At 41.6% G+C, this 20546-nt stretch overlaps 1 protein-coding gene across 1 annotated transcript; it reads left to right on the top strand.

The window, feature by feature from the left end:
* Positions 1 to 6759: 6759 nt before the first annotated feature.
* Positions 6760 to 20270, top strand: LOC115466305 (carbohydrate sulfotransferase 5-like). Its single transcript, XM_030197471.1, has 2 exons — positions 6760 to 6778; positions 17778 to 20270. The coding sequence occupies exon 2, from the start codon at positions 17790 to 17792 to the stop codon at positions 18936 to 18938; it is 1149 nt and encodes a 382-aa protein (XP_030053331.1). The 5' UTR covers positions 6760 to 6778; positions 17778 to 17789; the 3' UTR covers positions 18939 to 20270.
* Positions 20271 to 20546: the final 276 nt, after the last annotated feature.

The raw sequence follows: 20546 nt of genomic DNA, 5'->3' as shown, positions 1-20546 counted from the left end.
GCGCCATATGTGAGGCTTCACCTGAAATGCTCAGTTTATAAACATCATTATGCATAAAAGCTTCAGCATACACTTCATCATTTTTAGAGATTGTGCACTTACTGTTTTCAAAATGAATCACAAATCTCTTCTTATCTAATGTAGATACACTAAGCATATTGCAAACTGCTTGGGGAATATACAAGACATCACTTACAGGAATTTCTTTAACTTCATTAGACACTTTGCATTTTAAGAATCCAATGCCTTTTGCTTGGATCTGAGCAGTCCCTGCGTTTGCAGTATTAAGAATACCTTCTTCTGGACTCATTTCCTGAAAGAAATCCTTACAATTGGTTAAATGGCATGTGCTCCCCGAATCCAAAATCCAAGTACTTTCATTTGAATTATTATTTACCATAGTCAAAGATTTTTCTGCCATTAGAAAGCCCTTGTGTTTATCATTGTCTTTCATACATTTCCTGGTTGGAAAATTCTTTTCTTCCATTGGCTTAGGTGAGCTAGAGGGAGTGTTTTGTGTTTCCTTACACCATTTAGATACATGTCCCTCCTTTCCACATGAGTAGCAAATCAGCTTGTCCTTGGGTGGAGTTTTCCCATAGCTCCGCCTTCCTCTGTTCTTTGCCAAGAAATTTGTTTCATTTCTCTCTGACTTGCTTTGAGAACACATCTCCTCAGAATCATTTATTATGCATTCCTGCCTTAGTTTTGATGTTGCCTGTTCAAAAGATTGCCCTTCAATGGCTTCATTTACAGACCTAAAAACATCAAACTTCTTTGATAGTGAGGTAAAAAAAAATGCTCTTTTCAATGCATCACACATGGGAATTCCAGAAAGTTCTAACTTTTGAAATGAAGACATAAGATGCATAATGTGATCATTACATTTACTTTTATCCCTTAATTTGGTTTCATTCAACTCTGCTAACCAAATTGGTTGCTGTTTTGCATATGTAGTTGCATACATAGTTCTCAGTTTATATAAAATGTCCTTTGGTGTATCTTTTCCCTCCACTAATATGGCTTGTTTCTCTGAGAGAGCTTCCAAAAACATGCACTTCACATAATAGTTTGCATTGTCCCATTCAGCCATATTTTCAGCTGTTCTGTTTTGGTCTAAGCATATATTTAGTTTCTTTGCTCGAAGGAGACATATGAATCTTAGTTCCCACTGCTGATAATTAAATTCAGTTAATTTAGGCACCTTGAGAGAGTAGAAAAATGGTGAATTTCCTCCCTCAGCCATTTTCTTAGCCTTCTGTCTGCTGTTTAGTGTGTGGGGGGAGAGAGAGACAGACTGAATCTTTCTTTTAAAACTTAAGAGAAAAATGTGGCTTTTTTACTGCCTGGTAATATTTCTCTTCTTTTTCAATTCCTGAGCCCTGGGCCCATAACCCTTTTGTTGGATTATTTGTAGTAAATAATTAGCAGATTTTTATACACACAGCTTCAGCTTTAGAAATGTTAATTTCTTTCTTCATCTCTCTCATACACCCCAGAATAATTCACTGCTGAGTCACTTTAAAGTTGAAGTAACAAAACATCTGTTTACTCACAGTTTGCAGTTAGATTATAATCAGACAGGCTTATATATACATAATACTATACATTTGGATTATCAGCTCTTTCCATGTGCTTAGATGGTAATGGATGCTCACACCATGGATCCTCTCAGGTTAGGAGAGATCATGAGCACCATGTGCTGTGTCTAACCCCCACAGGAAGTTGCATAGCTGTGACCTCTCTAGGAAATTCACATCAGAGGTCACAGAGTAATCACAGAGAAATAATATCTGACAGGCAATGCATGTAAAATACAATAAATTCCAACAGAGGCGCCGCCGCGCCATTAGTTAAAAAAAAAAAACACATGCAGGCACGCGCTCCTCTCCATCCGCTTGGCTTCCCTGCCCTCTCTGTCTGCGTCCCACCTTCCCGAGGAAGGCGGGACGCAGACAGAGAGGGCAGGGAAGCCAAGCGGACGGAGAGGAGCGTGTCCGTCTACCCCTCTCTCTTCCTCCCTCCCTCCGGCGCAGGCAGCAGTCTTTTTCAGCGTTCCTGGCAGCGGTAGCGATGTGCACGCTGCCTTCGGCTCTGCCCCAAAGCCTTCTCTTCAAGTTCCTGTTCCCGCATAGGTAGGAACAGGAACTTGAAGAGAAGGCTTCCGGGGCAGACCGAAGGCAGCGTGTACATCGGTACCGCTGCCAGGAACGCTGAAAAAGCTGAAGACTGTTGCCTGCGCCGGAGGGAGGGAGGGAGGGAGGAAGAGAGGGGGTAAACGGAGTCACCATCTTGGACCTCGCGGGGGGGGGGCAGTAGAAGGAAGATGGATGGGACTGGGAGGGGTGGGGAGCAGAGGGATGGACCAGGAGATGGATGGGATTGGGAGACGTCAGGCACAGCAGAGGGAAGGAGCAGAAGAAGGATGGGATGGAGGGATGGTGAGCAGAGGGAAGGAACAAAAGATGGATGGGACTGGGAGGGGTGGGGAGCAGAGGGAAGGAGCAAGAGATGGTTGGGACTGGGAGGGGTGGGGAGCAGAGGGAAGGAGCAGGAGATGGATGGGACTGGGAGGGGTGGGGAGCAGAGGGATGGACCAGATGATGGATGGGACTGGGAGGGTGGGGAGCAGAGGGAAGCCTACTGGAAAGAAGACACTGCATAAAACAGAAGACACTGGGACCAAAGCGAATAGACAAACTAAATGATCAGACAACAAAGGTAGATAAAAGTATTTTATTCAGAATTTATTAACTGAAATGTGTCAGCTTTTTGAAATCTGCATCTATGATATTTTGCCTGTAAATTTCAATTCCTTCCTCCATATTAGCATATTCATTTGCATATGTATATATGCAAATGATATGCTAATATGCTCCGCCCATTCTTTGCCCCCCCAAATGAAACAGTCAAACTACGCCTATGTCTCCCCGCCTAACACATATGTCTCCCTTGGATTTCTACTCCCTAAGTGCATCACTTTGCATTTCTTCGCATTGAATTTTAATTACCAAACGTTAGACCATTCTTCTAGCTTCTTCAGATCTTTTTTCATGTTTTCCACTCCCTCCGGGGTGTCCACTCTGTTGCAAATCTTGGTGTCATCCGCAAAAAGGCAAACTTTACCTCGTAACCCTTCGGCAATGTCACTCACAAATATATTGAACAGAATCGGCCCCAGCACCGATCCCTGAGGCACTCCACTACTCACCTTTCCCTCCTCCGAGCAAACTCCATTCACCACCTCCCTCTGGCGTCTGCCCGTCAACCAGTTCCTAATCCAGTTCACCACTTCGGGTCCTATCTTCAGCCCTCTAGTTTATTCAAGAGCCTCCTGTGGGGAACCGTGTCGAAAGCTTTGCTGAAATCTAAATAGATTACGTCCATAGCACGTCCTTGATTTAATTCTCCCGTCACCCAGTCAAAGAATTCAATGAGATTCGTTTGGCACGATTTCCCTTTGGTGAAACCATGTTGTCTTGGATCTTGCAACTTATTTGCTTCCAGGAAATTCACTATCCTTTCCTTCAGCATCGCTTCCATTACTTTACCAATAACCGAAGTGAGGCTTACCGGCCTGTAGTTTCCAGCCTCTTCCCTATCACCACTTTTGTGAAGAGGGACCACCTCTGCCGTTCTCCAGTCCCTCGGAACCTCTCCCGTCTCCAAGGATTTATTAAACAAATCTTTAAGAGGACCGGCCAGAACCTCTCTGAGCTCCCTCAATATCCTGGGGTGGATCCCGTCCGGTCCCATTGCTTTGTCCACCTTTAGCTTTCCAAGTTGTTGATAAACACTCTCTTCCGTGAACAGTGCTCTGTCCACTCCATTCTCAGGTGTACTTTTGCCAGTCCCTAGCGGTCCTTCTCCAGGATTTTCTTCTGTGAAAACAGAGCAAAAGTATCTATTTAGCAAATTGGCTTTTTCTTCATCATTTTCTACATAGCGTTTTGTTGTATCTTTTAGTCTCACAATTCCGTTTTTAGTCTTTCTCCTTTCACTAATATACCTGAAGAAGTTTTTGTCTCCCCTTCTTACATTTCTAGCCATTTGTTCTTCCGCTTGCGTCTTCGCCAGACGTACCTCTCTCTTGGCTTCTTTCAGTTTCATCCGGTATTCCTCCCCGTGTTCCTGCTCTTGAGATTTTCTATATTTCTGGAACGCCAACTCTTTAGCCTTTATTTTCTCAGCCACTTGCTTGGAGAACCATATCGGTTTTCTTTTTCTTTTGCTTTTAGTTACTCTCCTTACATAACGGTCTGTGGCCCTATTTATTACTTCTTTCAGCCTGGACCACTGTCCTTCCACTTCTTGTACGTCCTCCCAGCCCATCAGCTCCTTCCTCAGGTATTCCCCCATTTTACTAAAGTCAGCACGCTTGAAATCCAGGACTTTGAGTTTAGAGTGTCCGCCCTGCACTTCAGCCGTCATATCAAACCAAACCGTTTGATGGTCACTGCTTTCCAGGTGTGCACCCACTCTGACATTTGACACACTATTCCCATTTGTGAGCACCAGATCCAACGTTGCTCCCTCCCTCGTGGGTTCCGTCACCATTTGTCTGAGCAGAGCACTTTGGAAAGCATCCACAATCTGTCTACTTCTTTCAGATTTGGCAGATGGAACCTTCCAATCTACATCTGGCAGATTAAAATCTCCCAACAACAGCACCTCTCTTTTCTTTGCCAACTTATGAATATCAGCGATCAGATCTTTATCTAGTTCCTCCAATTGTGTCGGGGGTCTGTAGACAACGCCCACATGGACAGAGGTTCCATCCTCTCTTTTTACGGTGATCCATATCGCTTCTTCCTTTCCTCAGTTTCCTGTCATTTCAGTCGCTGCGATATCATTTCTCACATACAGAGCTACTCCTCCACCTTTACGCCCCTCTCTATCCTTCCTAAAAAGATTATAGCCTGGTATGTTTACATCCCATTCATGGAAACCATTGAGCCATGTCTCTGTGACTGCAACTATGTCCAAGTCTGCCTCCAACATCAGGGCTTGAAGGTCATGAATTTTATTGCTTAGACTACGAGCATTTGTGGTCATCGCTTTCCATCTACATTTCCTAGTATGTGTTTTGGTTTTAGTGATTTGGGGGTGTCTTTTCTCTTTGGGTACCTTCTTATCTTTTTGTTCCACCTTCCTTGCTTTTTCTTCCGCCTCAGTTTTATTTTCAGGAACATCGCAATGCTGTAGTGGAGCAAAAGAATTTTGTAGTGGCAACACTTGTGCTGGTGGATGCTTTTGTGTCACATGACGAAGTCTGCCTGAGCCTACTGTGAACCATCTGTTCTTATGTGGTTTTATTCTTTGAGGCAGTGGTGAGAAGTTATGATTCTGCACAGTCCTATAAGTTGCTTTAATTGCATCTAATTTTTGCATTACTTTACAGAGCTCTTGTTTTAAAGTAGATAGCTGAAGACAGATAGGACAAGCTTTCAGTCTCCAGATGATTTGCCTTGAAACTAAAGCACCACAATTATTGCAGAGAATAAAAGTCATCCTGATTGGTTGAAATGGGTATGAACAGAAAGAGGAAGAGATTGTAGATGGTAAGGATGGTAAGGATGGGCAGAATGGATAGACCATATGGTCATTATAGACCTATTTTTCTATGGGGTCCTTTTACTAAGGTACAGTAAGTACTAGCGTGTGCTTACCACAGGTTAAAATGCAGTATTGTGGGGCATGCTCAGATGTCCCATGGTAATTTCAGGATCGGTGCATGCTACTCATAAACTAAAAAAGAAAATGTGTTTTTTTAGCATTGGGGGCAGAGAGTGGGTGCAGCTATGCTAATCGGTTAGCACATGGGCATTACTGCAAACTGATTAGCGCAGGATTAGCGCTTGAGGCCTTACCACCTACAAAATAGGTGGCAGTAAGGGCTCATGCACTAATGGCCATGCACTAAAGGAGAAATCAGTGCATGGCCATTATTAGAAAAGTAGAAAAATCTGCCATTTACCGTCAGTGCTAAAAGTGGCCTCAGCACAGGGGAAAGACCCACGTTGAGGGCTACTACAGGCCACTTTCTAACATTGCTTGGTAAAAGAGTCCCTTTGTTTCTATATTTAATTTTAAAAAACTGACACCAGGCAATTCAAAACAAAGACCATTCACGCTTTTCAAAAATACTAGGACTAGGGGGCATGTGATGAAACTAGTAAATTTAAAACAAATTGGAGAAAATGTTTCTTCACCCAACGCATAATTAAACTCTGGAATTCGTTGCCGGAGAACGTGATGAAGGCGGTTAGCTTGACAGAGTTTAAAAAGGGGTTAGACGGTTTCCTAAAGGACAAGTCCATAAACCACTACTAAATGGACTTGGGAAAAATCCACAATTCCAGGAATAACATGTATAGAATGTTTGTACGTTTGGGAAGCTTGCCAGGTGCCCTTGGCCTGGATTGGCTGCTGTCGTGGACAGGATGCTGGGTTCGATGGACCCTTGGTCTTTTCCCAGTGTGGCATTACTTATGTACTTACAGTATGTACTTATGTACTTATGTATTTATCTATTCAACCAGAGCTGTTCTATTTACCCAGTTAACCATTGTGTAAACTGAGTGAGAAACAGAGCAGGGAGTGGAAAAGATGATCCTTCTGGAATGACACAGGAGTAAGTACATGGGTGGGGTTGGATTTCTGACTGGGCAATGAAAGGAGGACATTTGAGTAACCACCTCTCCACCTCCCCTATCAAAACAGGATGCTATACTGGTCAATGGGAGAAGAGCTGCAGGAGAAGGCAGTCACTGCACAGGTGAGAAAACTGCCTGAGAGGTGCAGATCTGTCTGACACAGGGAAGACATTGTTTTACTATCTTTATAGGTCTGTGTAGTTACTGTTAGTCTGTCTGTCTTTCTAGTTATCTATATATCAGTGATAGATTTAGTTCTATTTATTATGGGCCCTGTTTATTAAGCCGTGCTAGCGTTTTTAACGCACACTAACTGTGTAGATGACCATAATATTCCTGTGGGCATCTACACAGTTAGAACATGCTAAAAATGTTAGTGCACCTTAGTAAACAGGGCCCTCAGTTTTTTATGATTATTATGTATTTTGCACTGCCTGGATCCAATCTTTGGGTAATGAGAGGATTATAAATCTTAATTTACATGAAATTGAAATTCATTAGATCTCCATAACCTAGTAGCTAGTGTTGAAGCCTTCATGGCACTGTTCAAATTAAAAATGCAACTTTTTGTTAATGCTTTTAGCTAGAAGGTAGCCATATGGTTTTTTTTTACAAGTGAAGAACAGTATTATTTCTTTGAAGTGTTTTACAAGTTTTTGTTTCTTACTTATCTGTATGGTTTTCTGTAAACCACATAGGTACTAGGCTGTGTATACATTTTTAATAAATAATGCTCACAATTATCAAAGTCGTGCTAGTTCAGCCCCCTTTTTCTGTTCAATATAAGGGTTATTCTATAAGCTGTTTATGCTTAACCCCTCCCCCCCCCCAGCATTGTACAATTGTACTAACATGTATAAACTTGCTGGGGGTTATATAGGGCTGGTTTTAGTAAATGGTGCCCAAATTTGAGCGAACACTTGATCCCTAAGAGCTTCAACAAAGAGGAGTTCAAGTGTAGGGTGGGCTGAAAAGCCATAAAACTTTCTGCTGACAGAATTTTTATGTGCCGTTCCACATCTTGGATACATTTTTTTTTCGCTTAAGGTTGAATGTGATCTTGGAAATTTTTGCAATGAACATCCCAAGACTCTTGTCACAGGCGCTTTGGCGCCGAAACACGGCAGCTGTGTCGAGTCATTAGAGTTGTTTGATGATTTCCAATAAAGATCACTTCTGTCCAGCAAGCGTCTCCCTTGGTTTTTTTGGAAGAGCCAGTCCACCCTACTCTTGTATTTATTTATTAGGATTTATTTACAAGTTTGAAATGAAGTTTGGATTTCCTTCCATTAGTTTTTGTGTGTGCCAGAGTTAAGCTCTACATCACATGCCTTCAACACTAATTATTTACTTACGTTCTCCTGGTTCTTGCTCGTTTTTAAGTGTTTTGTACTGCGTTGCACTGAAACTAAGATGGCACGAGAATTAATCATTTAGAGAAAACGGATCAAGGAAACGACGTGAAAGAATTTTAAAGGAGATTCACTGGCACAATAGTGGAGGAACTGTTTTCATTGGTATACTTGAGGTACCAGTTAGACATTGGGAGTATAATTTTACTCTGATTAACTTGCCGCCGGTATGAGGTGGGCGCCTGTTGAACATTGAAGAACTTTGTGTCCACATTAATTTATAAGAGCTGACAGCAATAACGGAATATTATGCTACAATAGTCATAATCCTTTGAGAATCTTCATGTTAATTCCTTGATGTGTGAATAACTGTACTAGATTTTGAAGTATGAAAGAGGTAAGCATGAGAATGAATGAAGATATTGCATTGTGAATACTATACATCTTTTTGAAGATTGATGTTCAATTAAAAGTAATAAAAATAAGAAAAAGTAACAAGTGCAGTTTGTATGGAATAATATTTTAACGTATCTGCATTATAGCATAGAGAGCTCAGGATTGAGATTAATGCATATTTATTGGGGAAATCCTGAAAACCTGACTTGAGGAGGGCCGAGGTTGGACACCCCTGGTCTAGATTAGAAAATGACAAGGGGACAAACTTTGTCCCTGTCCGTTCTGTCTCTGTCCCCATCCCATCCCCGCAGGTTCTGTCTCTGTCCCTGCTCTGTCCCTGCAAGCCCTGTCTCCATCCCTGTGACCTCTGTCCTCATCTGTAGAAGCCTTGAACACTTGATTTTATATTTAAATCTTTTTATTAAAGTATAAAAAGGAACAATATGCTGTGCAACTGTTGTTTATAAATCACAAATAGAAAACAATAATAAAAATGAGCAACTTGTCTTGTACAGGATCCCCCGTGCAAATTTTGCTAGCTGTGACCTACATGTTTGCATGTTTTTCCAAAAAATCAAAATATTGTTGCCTGCATCACTCAAACATAAATAAATAACAGTCCAGTTCATTAACAGGCTTCAAAGTAGAAAATGACACAGGGACAAAGTTTGTCCCCGTCCCCATGGGCTCTGTCCCCATCCCCGCCCTGTCCCTCTGGGACCTGTCCCTGTCCCCATGGTTACGGCGAGTCCCCGTCCCCATATCATTCTCTAGACTCCTCAGGGTGAGACAGTGAGGTCTACCAGCCACTGACATGTGCTGAGGCTTTATTTTATTCTCAGATATTTGGGATTAGATTATAGATTGTCTTTCCAAATCCAAACTCAGGTGAGATATGTACAGCAAGCACTGCCCTAACCCTAGAAGGTTTACCATTTAAGTGCATACCTAAGGCAGTGGAGAGTGAAATCACTTGCCCACGCTTATAAGGAGCATATCGGAGAGAGGTAGGATATGAAAGCTGCCCTGGGAGGAAAAGGCAGTTTGCCTGGCACGGGTGCCAGCTACACACCTCAGCTTCTCCGAGTGTAAAAAGGTTTGGACAAGTTCCTGAAGGAAAAGTCTATGTTATTGAGACAGACATGGGGAAGCCACTGATGCAGGCATCTGCCAAACAAGTCATGTTAGTGTTTCGTGTTGTCTTTTTGACCCTCCTGGTGTTTTCTTCTCAATGAAGGTCATATACAGAGAGTTTGAGATACAGGCAGGAATTAAAACTCAGACACAGAGACTAGAATTGACTTAGTGGTGCTGCTGAAGGCAAAAACAGTACCAAAAATAGACACAGAGGACCCTTAGCTGCTGTAAAAGTCAAGGTGGAGATAAGCTGAGTTTTTGGCACAGCAGCAGGAGATAAATGGACAAATTAAATGGGCCTTAGCACCCCTACCCATTGTCAGTTTCCCTCTTGAAAATAATGGCTCCATCCTTAACATCTAGGGGTCCTTTTACACAGCGGTGGTAAGCCCAACATGGGCTTACTGCTTGTTCTTTTGGAACTACTGCTGGCCAAACATGGCCATCGGCGGTAGTCCCGCCCTGAGTGCACCATTTCTGGGGGAAAAAATAAAACTTGCACGGCGGTAACCCGGCATCGCTGCATGCTGCCCAGTTATTCCCGGGTTAGCGCAGGAGCCCTTATCGCCACCTCAATGGATAGCGGCAAGGGCTCTCCATTGCATGGCCATGCGGTAAGAGTTCTCTTACCGCATGGCCATGTGTACTGGGGGCTTTTTTTTACCTGCTACGGTAAAAAGGGCCCTGGCGCGTGGGAAAAAACGGCCCCCTCCACCAGCGCAGGGCCCTTCTTTTCCGCAACTTGGTAAAAGGGTCCCCTAGAAAGGGACACAATTTTCCATTGGCATAACAATATCACCATCTGGTGGCCATTCTACAGGTTGCACTCTGTGTCCGTCCTGGAGATTTTTTTTCTCTCTTGGTAATGAAGGAATGTAATGCCAAGGAGCAGGTGTCATTACAGTTATTACAGGCCAGAAAGAAGTTCTAACAGAGCAGTTACTGGACAAAATGGCAGAGTAGGGCAGGACTACTTTTTGGTACCCCAAGTTATCCAGTTCCAGGATTGAGATTTTAAGCCAGTCCTGGACTGACAACCCTATCCTGGTGTACTCTGGAGTAATGGGAGGGGCAGCAACAATTTCAGTGAGTAGAATCAGGTATTACAACTATCACACTGCATTGTTGATATAAGTGCAAATCCAGGATAAGCCAAAACGTCTCATTCCTGAAACTGGATAAATTGTTAGCTCTGAAGTCCATGTGAATTGCCTTATAATGATAGGATTTTAATGAGAGATGAGGCGAGTTGAGAGATATGAAGGGGTAACTGCTTTATAAGAAGTATGTGACAGAGATCAAGGGAGCTAGGAGGTATTAAGGGTGACTGCTTTTAAGGAGGGTGTTACTGAGAGATGAAGGGAGTTGGGAGGTATAAAGGAGTATCTATCCTTCATGAGGTGTAAATTAGAGCTAAGGAGCATTGGGAGGTGTGGGTGGGTAGCAGCTTTGTAACAAGGGCATCAAACAAACAACAAGGGAGTTATGAGGTCTGTTATGCCCCAATATAATTCTGTGGAAGAAGCAGTTCCAACAGCTACAGCATACATAAACTGAATCACACCTTCCAAACATCTCTCTCCTCTTATCACCTCTCCTGATCAGACACACACAAAGCCATCACAGATTGACACATCCACACAAATGTATATACACAAACACATACACACAAAAAAGATACCACACACACCCACACAAACACGCTCAAGCAAAACAGATAAGCATATGGGGGGCAGACTTATTTATTATTTATTTATGACATTTATACCCCACATTTACCCACACAATTTCCAAGTTCAATGTGGCTAACAGGCTAAAAAGAAGCCATTACAAAATACAAAACAAAATACATAAGCCCACACTTATCAATAAGGAAAGAATCGTAAATATATTAAGAATTCAATAACAAAGCACAATGGGGAGAAAAAACTTCCAAAAAACCAAGTAATCATGTTGGGATCTTATATTTTTCAGCAAGGAATTCCAATATTTAGTACCTTGGTATGAAAAGGATCCAAATATATAGATTTATAAACTACTTTCTTACAGGTAGGAAAATGAAGATGCATGTAGTCTCTTGCACCAAAGATTAAATTGTGAGAAGGCAAAGTAACAAGGGGCAACTACAGTCACTACAGATCTTACTTTGGAAGAAAGTATTTAAAGGTCCTTCTACAATTAGAGAATTTACTCTTTTGGTCAATACTACATGCAGATCTGACCATGTATTCTATTGTATTATCTGCCCTTGTAAAAAGCTATATGTTGGGCAAACTTCTCGACAGCTGTATACACGTCTGGTGGAGCATAAGAGTGCTATTAGGACTCAGGAAACCACGTCACCATTGGTCATTCATTGTGTTGCTAACTGCCTCTCTTTTGAGACATTACGCTGCCAAGTATTACAACAGATCACACCGCCAATGAGAGGAGGTGATGGACGTCTACTTCTACTGAAAGAGCATGTGAATTTTTAAACTAAATTCCCCGATTCCATTGGGTTTGAATGTTAAGCTTGAATGGTGCCATTTGTTTTCTGATTTTTGGATTTTTAGTTGTTTTTGCCAGCGCCTTGCTAACTGGCTGTTACCTCTCTTGGCATGACGTCATCTCAGGGTTATTTTGAGGGATCGCCATTTTTTCAGGAGTGTGTCCTCATTGTTCTGTCAGTTTTTTTGAACAGAGTTTAAGTAAGCAATGAAAGTAAAGTGATTTTATTAGGAAATTTTGGAAAGTTTCATGTTATTCTCTCTTTTTCCTGTTTTGCAGATTTTCTAACTGATTGACCTTGACACAGCTCTATGAAACGCTGGCCATCGTTGGTCACGGTCTGTGCTATAGTCAGGAGAAAGAGACTCAACAGCTAAGTATTTAAGCTGTTTTTTTTAACAAGTTAGTATCTGTTCAGTTCCTAATTTTGAGACCACGTTGATCAAAGAGGTTTTTTTCATTTGCCAATGATGAAGTCATCCTACTCTGTCAGCTATTATCTGGGAACATCTTGAGGCTTTTTCCTCCCTGTTTTTTATTTTCACTGGTCTTTGAGATTTTTTTTTCCTTTTGCTTACAGTTTAGACTATAGAGGATCTTTTCTTTTGAATGGTCTGATACTTTGGAAGAAAGACAGGAGAGGGGAGATATGATAGAGATGATTAAACATCTCCATGACATCAATGTACAGGAGCTTTCAACTGAAAGGAACCTCCAGAATTAGGGGGCATGGGATGAAGGTGAAAAGGGAGACTCAGGAGTAACTTGAGTAAATACTTCTTCACAGAAAGTGTGATGAATTCATGGACAGCCTCCCAGTGGCAGTGGAGGAGACAAAGACTGAATCTAAATTCAAGCAAGCTTGGGACAAGTACATACTGCCCAATATTCAGCATTATTTAAAAGGCCAGGAATGGCTCCTAGCAGGTTAAATAGGGCTTAACTGGCTATCCTGGAATATTCAGCAGGAGATAGCTGGTTATCTCCTGCTGAATATTCCCAGACTGTGACTAACCGGTTATAACGTGTGATATTCACTAATATTCAGTGGCAGGTCGACAGTTGCTCAAAAGCGCATGGTTAGAATATGGTATCTTTTAAAGATATCACCAAAACAGGGAAGATAGGGTATCCCGATAGTGAAGTTGCAAAAGAGACCATAGTAGATCAGATGCCCTTAAATAAAAATAAAAAATCAGACAAAAGATTGCAAATTAATACTGTCAAGTACTGAGCATGATGTAAATAGGAACAACAAACATAGTTTGAAATGTCTATATGCAAATGCCAGAAGCCTAAGAAATAAGATGGGAGAGTTAGAATATATTGCCCTAAATGAAAACTTTGATATAGTAAGTATTTCTGAGACCCGGTTGAAGGAGGATAACCAGTGGGACATAGTCATACCGGGGTACAAATTATATCGTAGTGACAGGGTGGATCGAATTGGTGGAGGGGTAGCATTCTATGTTAAGGAGGACCTTGAATCAAATACATTGAAAATTCTGCAGGAAACAAAACACACTTGGAATCCCCATGGATTGAAATTCCATGTGTAAAGGGAAAAAGGATAGTGATAGGATTGTACTACCATCCACCTGGCCAGGATGAACAGACAGATATAGAAATGTTATTGGAAATTAGGGAGGTTAACAAACTGGGCAAAATGGGTGATTTCAATAACCCCGATACTGACTGGGTAAACGTAACATCAGGGCATGCTAGGGAGGTAAAATTCCTTGATGAAATTAAAGAATGCTTTATGGAGAAGCTGGTACAGGAGCCGAGAAGTAAAAATTCTAGACCTAGTCCTTAGTGGAGCGCATGATCTGGTGTGGGAGGTAATGGCGATGGGGCTGCTTGAAAACACGGATCATAATATGATCAGATTTGATATTAGCTTTGGAGTAAGTATAAACAAGAAATCAAATATGTTATCATTTAACTTTCAAAAAGGAGACTATGATAAAATGAGAAGAACTGTGAAAAAAAAATCCTTCAGAAAATGGAAGAAGGAACCAACTGCAAATAATAAACAGCATAAGGAATTTAAAGTCAAATGCAAAGCATTGATAATGAAGGTAAAGAGGGAATTTGAAAAAAAAATTGCACTGGAAGCAAAAACACAGAGTAAAATATTTTTTAGGTATATTAAAAGCAAGAAGCCGGCAAAAGAATCGATTGGACCACTAAATGATTGAGGGGTAAAAGGGGCAATCAGGGAAGACAAAGCTATAGCGGAGAGATTAAATGAATTCTTTGTTTTGGTCTTCACCGAGGAAGATTTGGGAGAGATACTGGTGCCAGAAATGGTATTCAAAGCTGACAAGTCGGAGAAACTGAATGAAATCTCTATAAACCTAGAGGATGTAATAGGGCAATTTGACAAATTGAAGAGTAACAGATCTCCTGGACTGGATGGTATTCATCCCAGAGTACTGATAGACTTGAAAAATGAACTGGCGGAACGATTGTTAGTAATATGTAATTTTATCTTTACAATTGAGCATGGTACCGGAAGATTGGCCCATGTAACGCCGATATTTAAAAAATGTTGCAGAGGGGATCCAGGAAATTATAGACCGGTGAGCCTGATGTCGGTGCCGGGCAAAATGGTAGAGACTATTATTAAGAACAAAATTACAGAGCATATTCAAAAGCATGGATTAATGAGGCAAAGCCAATATGGATTTAGTGAAGGAAAATCTTACCTCACCAATCTATTACATTTCTTTGAAGGGGTGAACAAACATGTGGATAAACATGTGTACCTGGATTTTCAAAAATCGTTTGACAAAGTACCTCATCAGAGACTCCAGAGGAAACTGGAGAGTCATGGGATCGGAGGTAGTGTCCTATTGTGGATTAAAAACTGGTTAAAGCATAGAAAATAGAGAGTAGGGTTAAATACTCAGTATTCTCAATGGAGAAGGGTAGATAGTAGGGTTCCCCAGGAGTCTCTGCTGGGACCGCTGCTTTTTAACATATTTATAAATGATCTAGAGATGGGAGGAACTAGTGAGGTAGTTAAATTTGCTGACGACACAAAGTTATTCAAAGTAGTTAAATCTTGAGAGGATTGTGAAAAATTACAAGAGGACCTTCAGAGACTGGGAGACTAGGAGTCTACATGGCAGATGACGTTTAGTTCATAAGTACATAAGTATTGCCATACTGGGAAAGACCAAAGGTCCATCGAGCCCAGCATCCTGTTTCCAACAGTGGCCAATCCAGGTCACAAATACCTGGCAAGATCCCAAAAATGTACAAAACATTTTATACTGCTTATCCCAGAAATAGTGGATTTTCCCCAAGTCCATTTAATAACGGTCTATGGACTTTTCCTTTAGGAAGCCATCCAAACTTTTTTTAAACTCCGCCACATTCTCTGGCAATGAATTCCACAGTTTAATTACACGTTGAGTGACGAAAAACTTTCTCCGTTCGTTTTAAATTTACTACATTGTAGCTTCATCACATGCCCCCTAGTCCTAGTATTTTTGGAAAGCGTGAACAGATGCTTCACATCTACCCGTTCAACTCCACTCATTATTTTATAGACCTTTATCTGCAAAGTGATGCATGTGGGAAATGGGAATCTGAACTATAGTTACATAATACAAGGTTCCACGTTAGGAGTCACTGACCAAGAAAGGGATCTCGGCGTTGTTGTTGATGATACGTTGAAACTCTCTGCTCAGTGTGCTGCGGCAGCTAAGAAAGCAAATAGAATATTAAGTATTATTAGGAAAGGAATGGAAAACAAAAGTGAAGATGTTATAATGGCTCTTTATCGGTCCATGGTGCAACCGCACCTCAAATATTGTGTTCAATTCTGGTCATCGCATCTCAAAAAAGATATAGTGGAATTAGAAAAGGTACAGAGAAGGGTGACAAAAATGATAAAGGGGATGGGACGACTTCCCTATGAGGAAAGGCTGAAGCATCTAGGGCTTTTCAGCTTGGAGAAAAGACGGCTGAGGGGAGATATGATAGAGATCTATAAAATAATGAGTGGAGTGGAACGTGTAGACATCAATCATTTGTTTGCTCTTTCCAAAAATACTAGGACTAGGGGACATGCGATGAAGATACAAAGTAGTAAATTTAATACGAATCCGAGAATTGTTTTTCACTCGTTTAATTAAACTCTGGAATTCGTTGCCAGAGAACATTGTAAAGGTGGTTAGCTTAGTGGGGTTTAAAAAAGGTCTAGATGGCTTCCTAAAGGAAAAGTCCATAGACCATTATTAAATTGACTTGGAGAAAATCCTCTGCTTATTACTGGGATAAGCAGCATAAAATGTAAAACTTTTTCGTGATCTTGCCAGGTATTTGTGACCTGGATTGGCCACTGTTGGAAACATGATGCTGGGCTTGATGGACCTTTGGTCTGTCCCCGTGTGGCAATACTTATGTACTTATGGTCAGCTAAGTTTGACAGCTAAATCGGGCCATTGAAATAGCAGGTCTATCTTTGGCTGGTTTAACCTCAACCAGCCAACACTGAATATCGGGCTTGGTCGGTTAAGTTTAAACTGGCCAAAAATAAACCAGATATTCAATGCCAGCCACCGGAAACGGCCCTGTGTTGAGTATCCGGGCTCAGTGCCAACTACAGGAGGCAGCCCAGCTAACTCCTGCAGTCTGAATGTCAGCCCCATAGGATCTCTAAGAGAGAGGAAGGGATAGTAGATGGTACGAATTGGATGACTGGATAGGCCATATGGACTTTATCTGTCTCCATTTTTCTGTTTCTATGTAACAGAAATATACCCCCCTAAACACACACACACACACACACACACACACACACAAACAAAACAGACACACATACACGTGAGGCAGATACAAACAGATGTGTGCACACAGACACACTCACACATGCAGAGATTTGGAAAGAATTCCATGAGTCATGATCTGCATTCTTTCCCCACATTATTCTTTCCAACCTAACAGAAATTAGAGTTATACTTAAGGGGTAGAGAATATCTGATTCTTTAACTGTGGACAAAATAACTCTCTGAACATTTAACCTAATGGGATCAAATCTGACATAAGGAAAAGCCAGTGAGAAGACACATAGATATGAAAATGGGCCGGATTAGATAGGCGGTTCTAGAGAAATAAGTCCCTAAAAAAATGACCCAATGCATTTCTATGGGAAAAGCAGTTAATCTTCTGTAGCATAGAAACGTAAATACATTGAATCATAGCACCCCAATCTCCCATAACTACTGTCAGCCCCTCACAATTATCTCCCCATCCTCTAACTACCTCGCCCCCAACTGCCCCCTACAACTACCTGCTCCAAATAACCCCCACCACCCAAAATGTAATCACTCAATCACTGCCTCCAAACCACCCCAGCCCCAGTTTTTCCCAAACTACCACCAACTATCCCTGTACCCCAACCCTATACCTCTCTACATCTACCCCACCTCCCCAAATTACCCATACCTACCACACTCTTTACCTATCCCCACCTTTCCCAATCCCTCAAAAAACTACTCAATTACCTAAGAACAAAGCCAGCCAGTCCCCTCTCCTTTCCATCAGACACAAACAAAGACACCATAGCTAGACACATGCACACACACACAGGTTACAAAAAATTCAATGAGCATGCTCCACATGCTTTCCCCACTTGTGTACCAATGCTATAGTTGGAGGTCACAGGAATTGTATAGCTAGTCATTCAGACACTTTCCCCCTCCAGTCTAACACCTCTGCTCTCTGTTCACAGTTCTCTGTCGTGATGATTGGAAAATGCAGCACTTACCTGAAGTACTTCCTCTGTGTGTTTTTTGTCCTGGTGATATGGCAATTCAATTGGCACATATACCAGGCCCCTAACCAAAGGATCAAACCCAAACAAACCAAAACCCACCTCCTCATCCTTTCTACATGGAGGTCAGGGTCTTCTTTTGTGGGTCAGCTCTTCAATCAGAACCCCGATGTATTCTACCTGATAGAACCTGCCTGGCATGTGTGGAACCGGTTACCCCAGGAGACCCCAGAGCTTCTGCATTTGCCTGTACGGGACCTGATCAGATCCATCTTCCTATGTGACATGTCTACTTTAACACCCTACATGTCCAAAAGCCAGTACATTGGAAATCTTTTCCTGTGGCAAGAGAGCCGTGCCCTCTGTTCTTCTATTGTCTGCCCAGACTCTACCCTCAAAGACTTCATCAACAGAACAGAGTGTGTCAAAAAATGTGGAACAGTTCCATTTAAAAAATTGGAGGAGGCCTGCAGAAACTATAGCTATGTGGTGCTGAAGGCTGTTCGAATCTTCAGCTTAGAGGTTCTCTACCCACTCCTGAAAGACCCTTCACTGAACCTGAAAATAATCCATCTGGTAAGGGATCCTCGGGCTATCCTCTCTTCACGGGAATCAATTGGATACCTAAACTCTGATGATGTTATAGTCAGCAAAGCTCAGGGGTCCACATCCAACATCAGTGTGGTGATGGAAGAAATCTGCAAGGCCCAAGTACAAATTTATAAGTTGGCCTCTCTGAATCCACAACCCTTCTTGAAGAACCGGTATATCATGGTGCGTTATGAAGACCTTGTGAGGAGCCCAGTGGATCTTATCACAGAGTTGTATGACTACATAGGACTCACAGTGACAACCAAGTTCAAAACCTGGACTTACAATGTCAGCCATGGGCTCATTCCTAACGATAAAAACTTAATGCCTTTCAGTGAAGACTCTGTTAAGGTTGCTCAACAATGGAGGGAGAAGTTGCACTTCTCAAAAGTGAAGCAAGTACAGAAATTGTGTAAACAGGAGATGGAAGTGTTTGGTTATCAGCTCATTGAGTCTGAGAGGGAACAGAAGAACATGTCATTAGACTTGTTGCTACCCAAATCAGACAAGTTTGAGTGGATCCCCTGAGAAAACCAGTGGCCTACTGGCAAGACCCTGATCATTGATCATTTCTGAAGGACTTTACCAGTCTGTATGGACTGATGAATGGGAAGGTCCAAAGAGAAGCCAAATGCACATGACAGAACTTCATAATATGATGCTTTGTTATGGGGGGGGGGGGGGGGAGAGTTATATTTAAATCCAAGTGTTCTTCTCCCATCTACCAGAAATATTTTCAATTTCCAATCTTGATGAAAAGTCTATCTTGCTTAACAAACAGTTGTTGTTTTTCTCCTCCAATATACCCCTCCCAAGAGTCCCTTTCTCCACTGTATGTGAACGAGAGAATAATGCTTTCTCAATTCCACTGAAACACTTTCTTAAGGTTTTTTTTGTTTGTTTGTTTTAATTTTACTCAAGACTTAAGCCTATGAAGTTGGCCACATCTTGTTTTTCATATCATGATCCTGAATAGCTGATGTCACAGCCTGTTATTATGAAATTGGCATTAGTCTCCAAGCAGGGCCATGCTAGTGGGGGTGAAGTACCAGCCAATCATTCAGTAAATTCTGTACAAGGGTATACTCTTCAATAATGTTACAACACTGTAATTGTGATTCCATAATGGTGGTAAGATAATACTGTAATGTGAAATTGACAATGGTAGGGAATAACTGAACAAAGTCTGACAATATGATTATCATGAACATCGCTGGTCCTGCCTCTGTGGATTTTGCCTAGGAATAGGCTCATGGTTGAGAATAACTTCAAACTGTAATACTATTGTGATTAGTTGTCCTTGACTGAGACTAAAAGTGGCTGACAGTGGGATGGCAAAAGGAAATTGCAATTCATCACACTTACAGGATAGCTTTATGGAGTCATTTTCAAACTGTCCACATTTATTCAAAAATTAATTGCTACATTTATTAAAAGGTTCTACCATGTTAGCAGATAACAATATGCAATAATGTGCGTTATTTACCTTAATCTCATTTTATGCAGTGGGACCTATTTACCAATCTCAAGAAGGGAGTAGGGGGAGGATCAATTAAATTCCGACAAACTACAGAGGTGAATTAACATACATAAAGTGGCATTTATTAACAGACCAAAAACAACGATGATTTAAAAAAACATTCTAGAACCAATAAAATACACCAACAATTAGGCCCCTGTAGGGCTGTTGTTGGAGTCAATTCTAGTAAAGCAAAATAGGTGACCAATTTTGTTTATAGAACACTGGGAATGACCAAAGCACAAGTCTTTATTGTGTAGAACCAGGTCTTTTTTTGAGGGGGTACTTGGAGGTACTGAGTACCGACACCTTTTCCATTGTCTGCTAAAACTGAGCCATGGTCCCCAAGTTTTAATGAAAGAGCTCAGGTTCTACACACCAATTCTGCCTTGTCTTAGATTCTGCGACTGGTTGCAGGGGGCCTGGCTATTGTGGGGTGGGTCCCTCAGTGATCACCCCACCCCTGAAGGGTGACCTCTCATTTGAGTACCGGCACCTTTTTTTCTAGAAAAAAACTCACTGTGTAGAACAAACAGGGTTTGCTTGAAGACAGCACAATGAAAAGTGTTACAGGCTTCACTGAAACATGAACTCTACATGATCTGTGTTTCGGCCTA

Source organism: Microcaecilia unicolor, chromosome 3 (genome assembly GCF_901765095.1).
Source record: "Microcaecilia unicolor chromosome 3, aMicUni1.1, whole genome shotgun sequence".
NCBI classification, from domain to species: Eukaryota; Metazoa; Chordata; class Amphibia; order Gymnophiona; family Siphonopidae; genus Microcaecilia; species Microcaecilia unicolor.
Note: the sequence above shows the minus strand (reverse complement) of the source record. Positions and strands in the feature narration are given on the sequence as shown.

Bases quoted from the DNA above. Each gene is read 5' to 3' on its own strand.
- LOC115466305 (XM_030197471.1), top strand. From the start codon at position 17,790: ATGATTGGAAAATGCAGCACTTACCTGAAGTACTTCCTCTGTGTGTTT.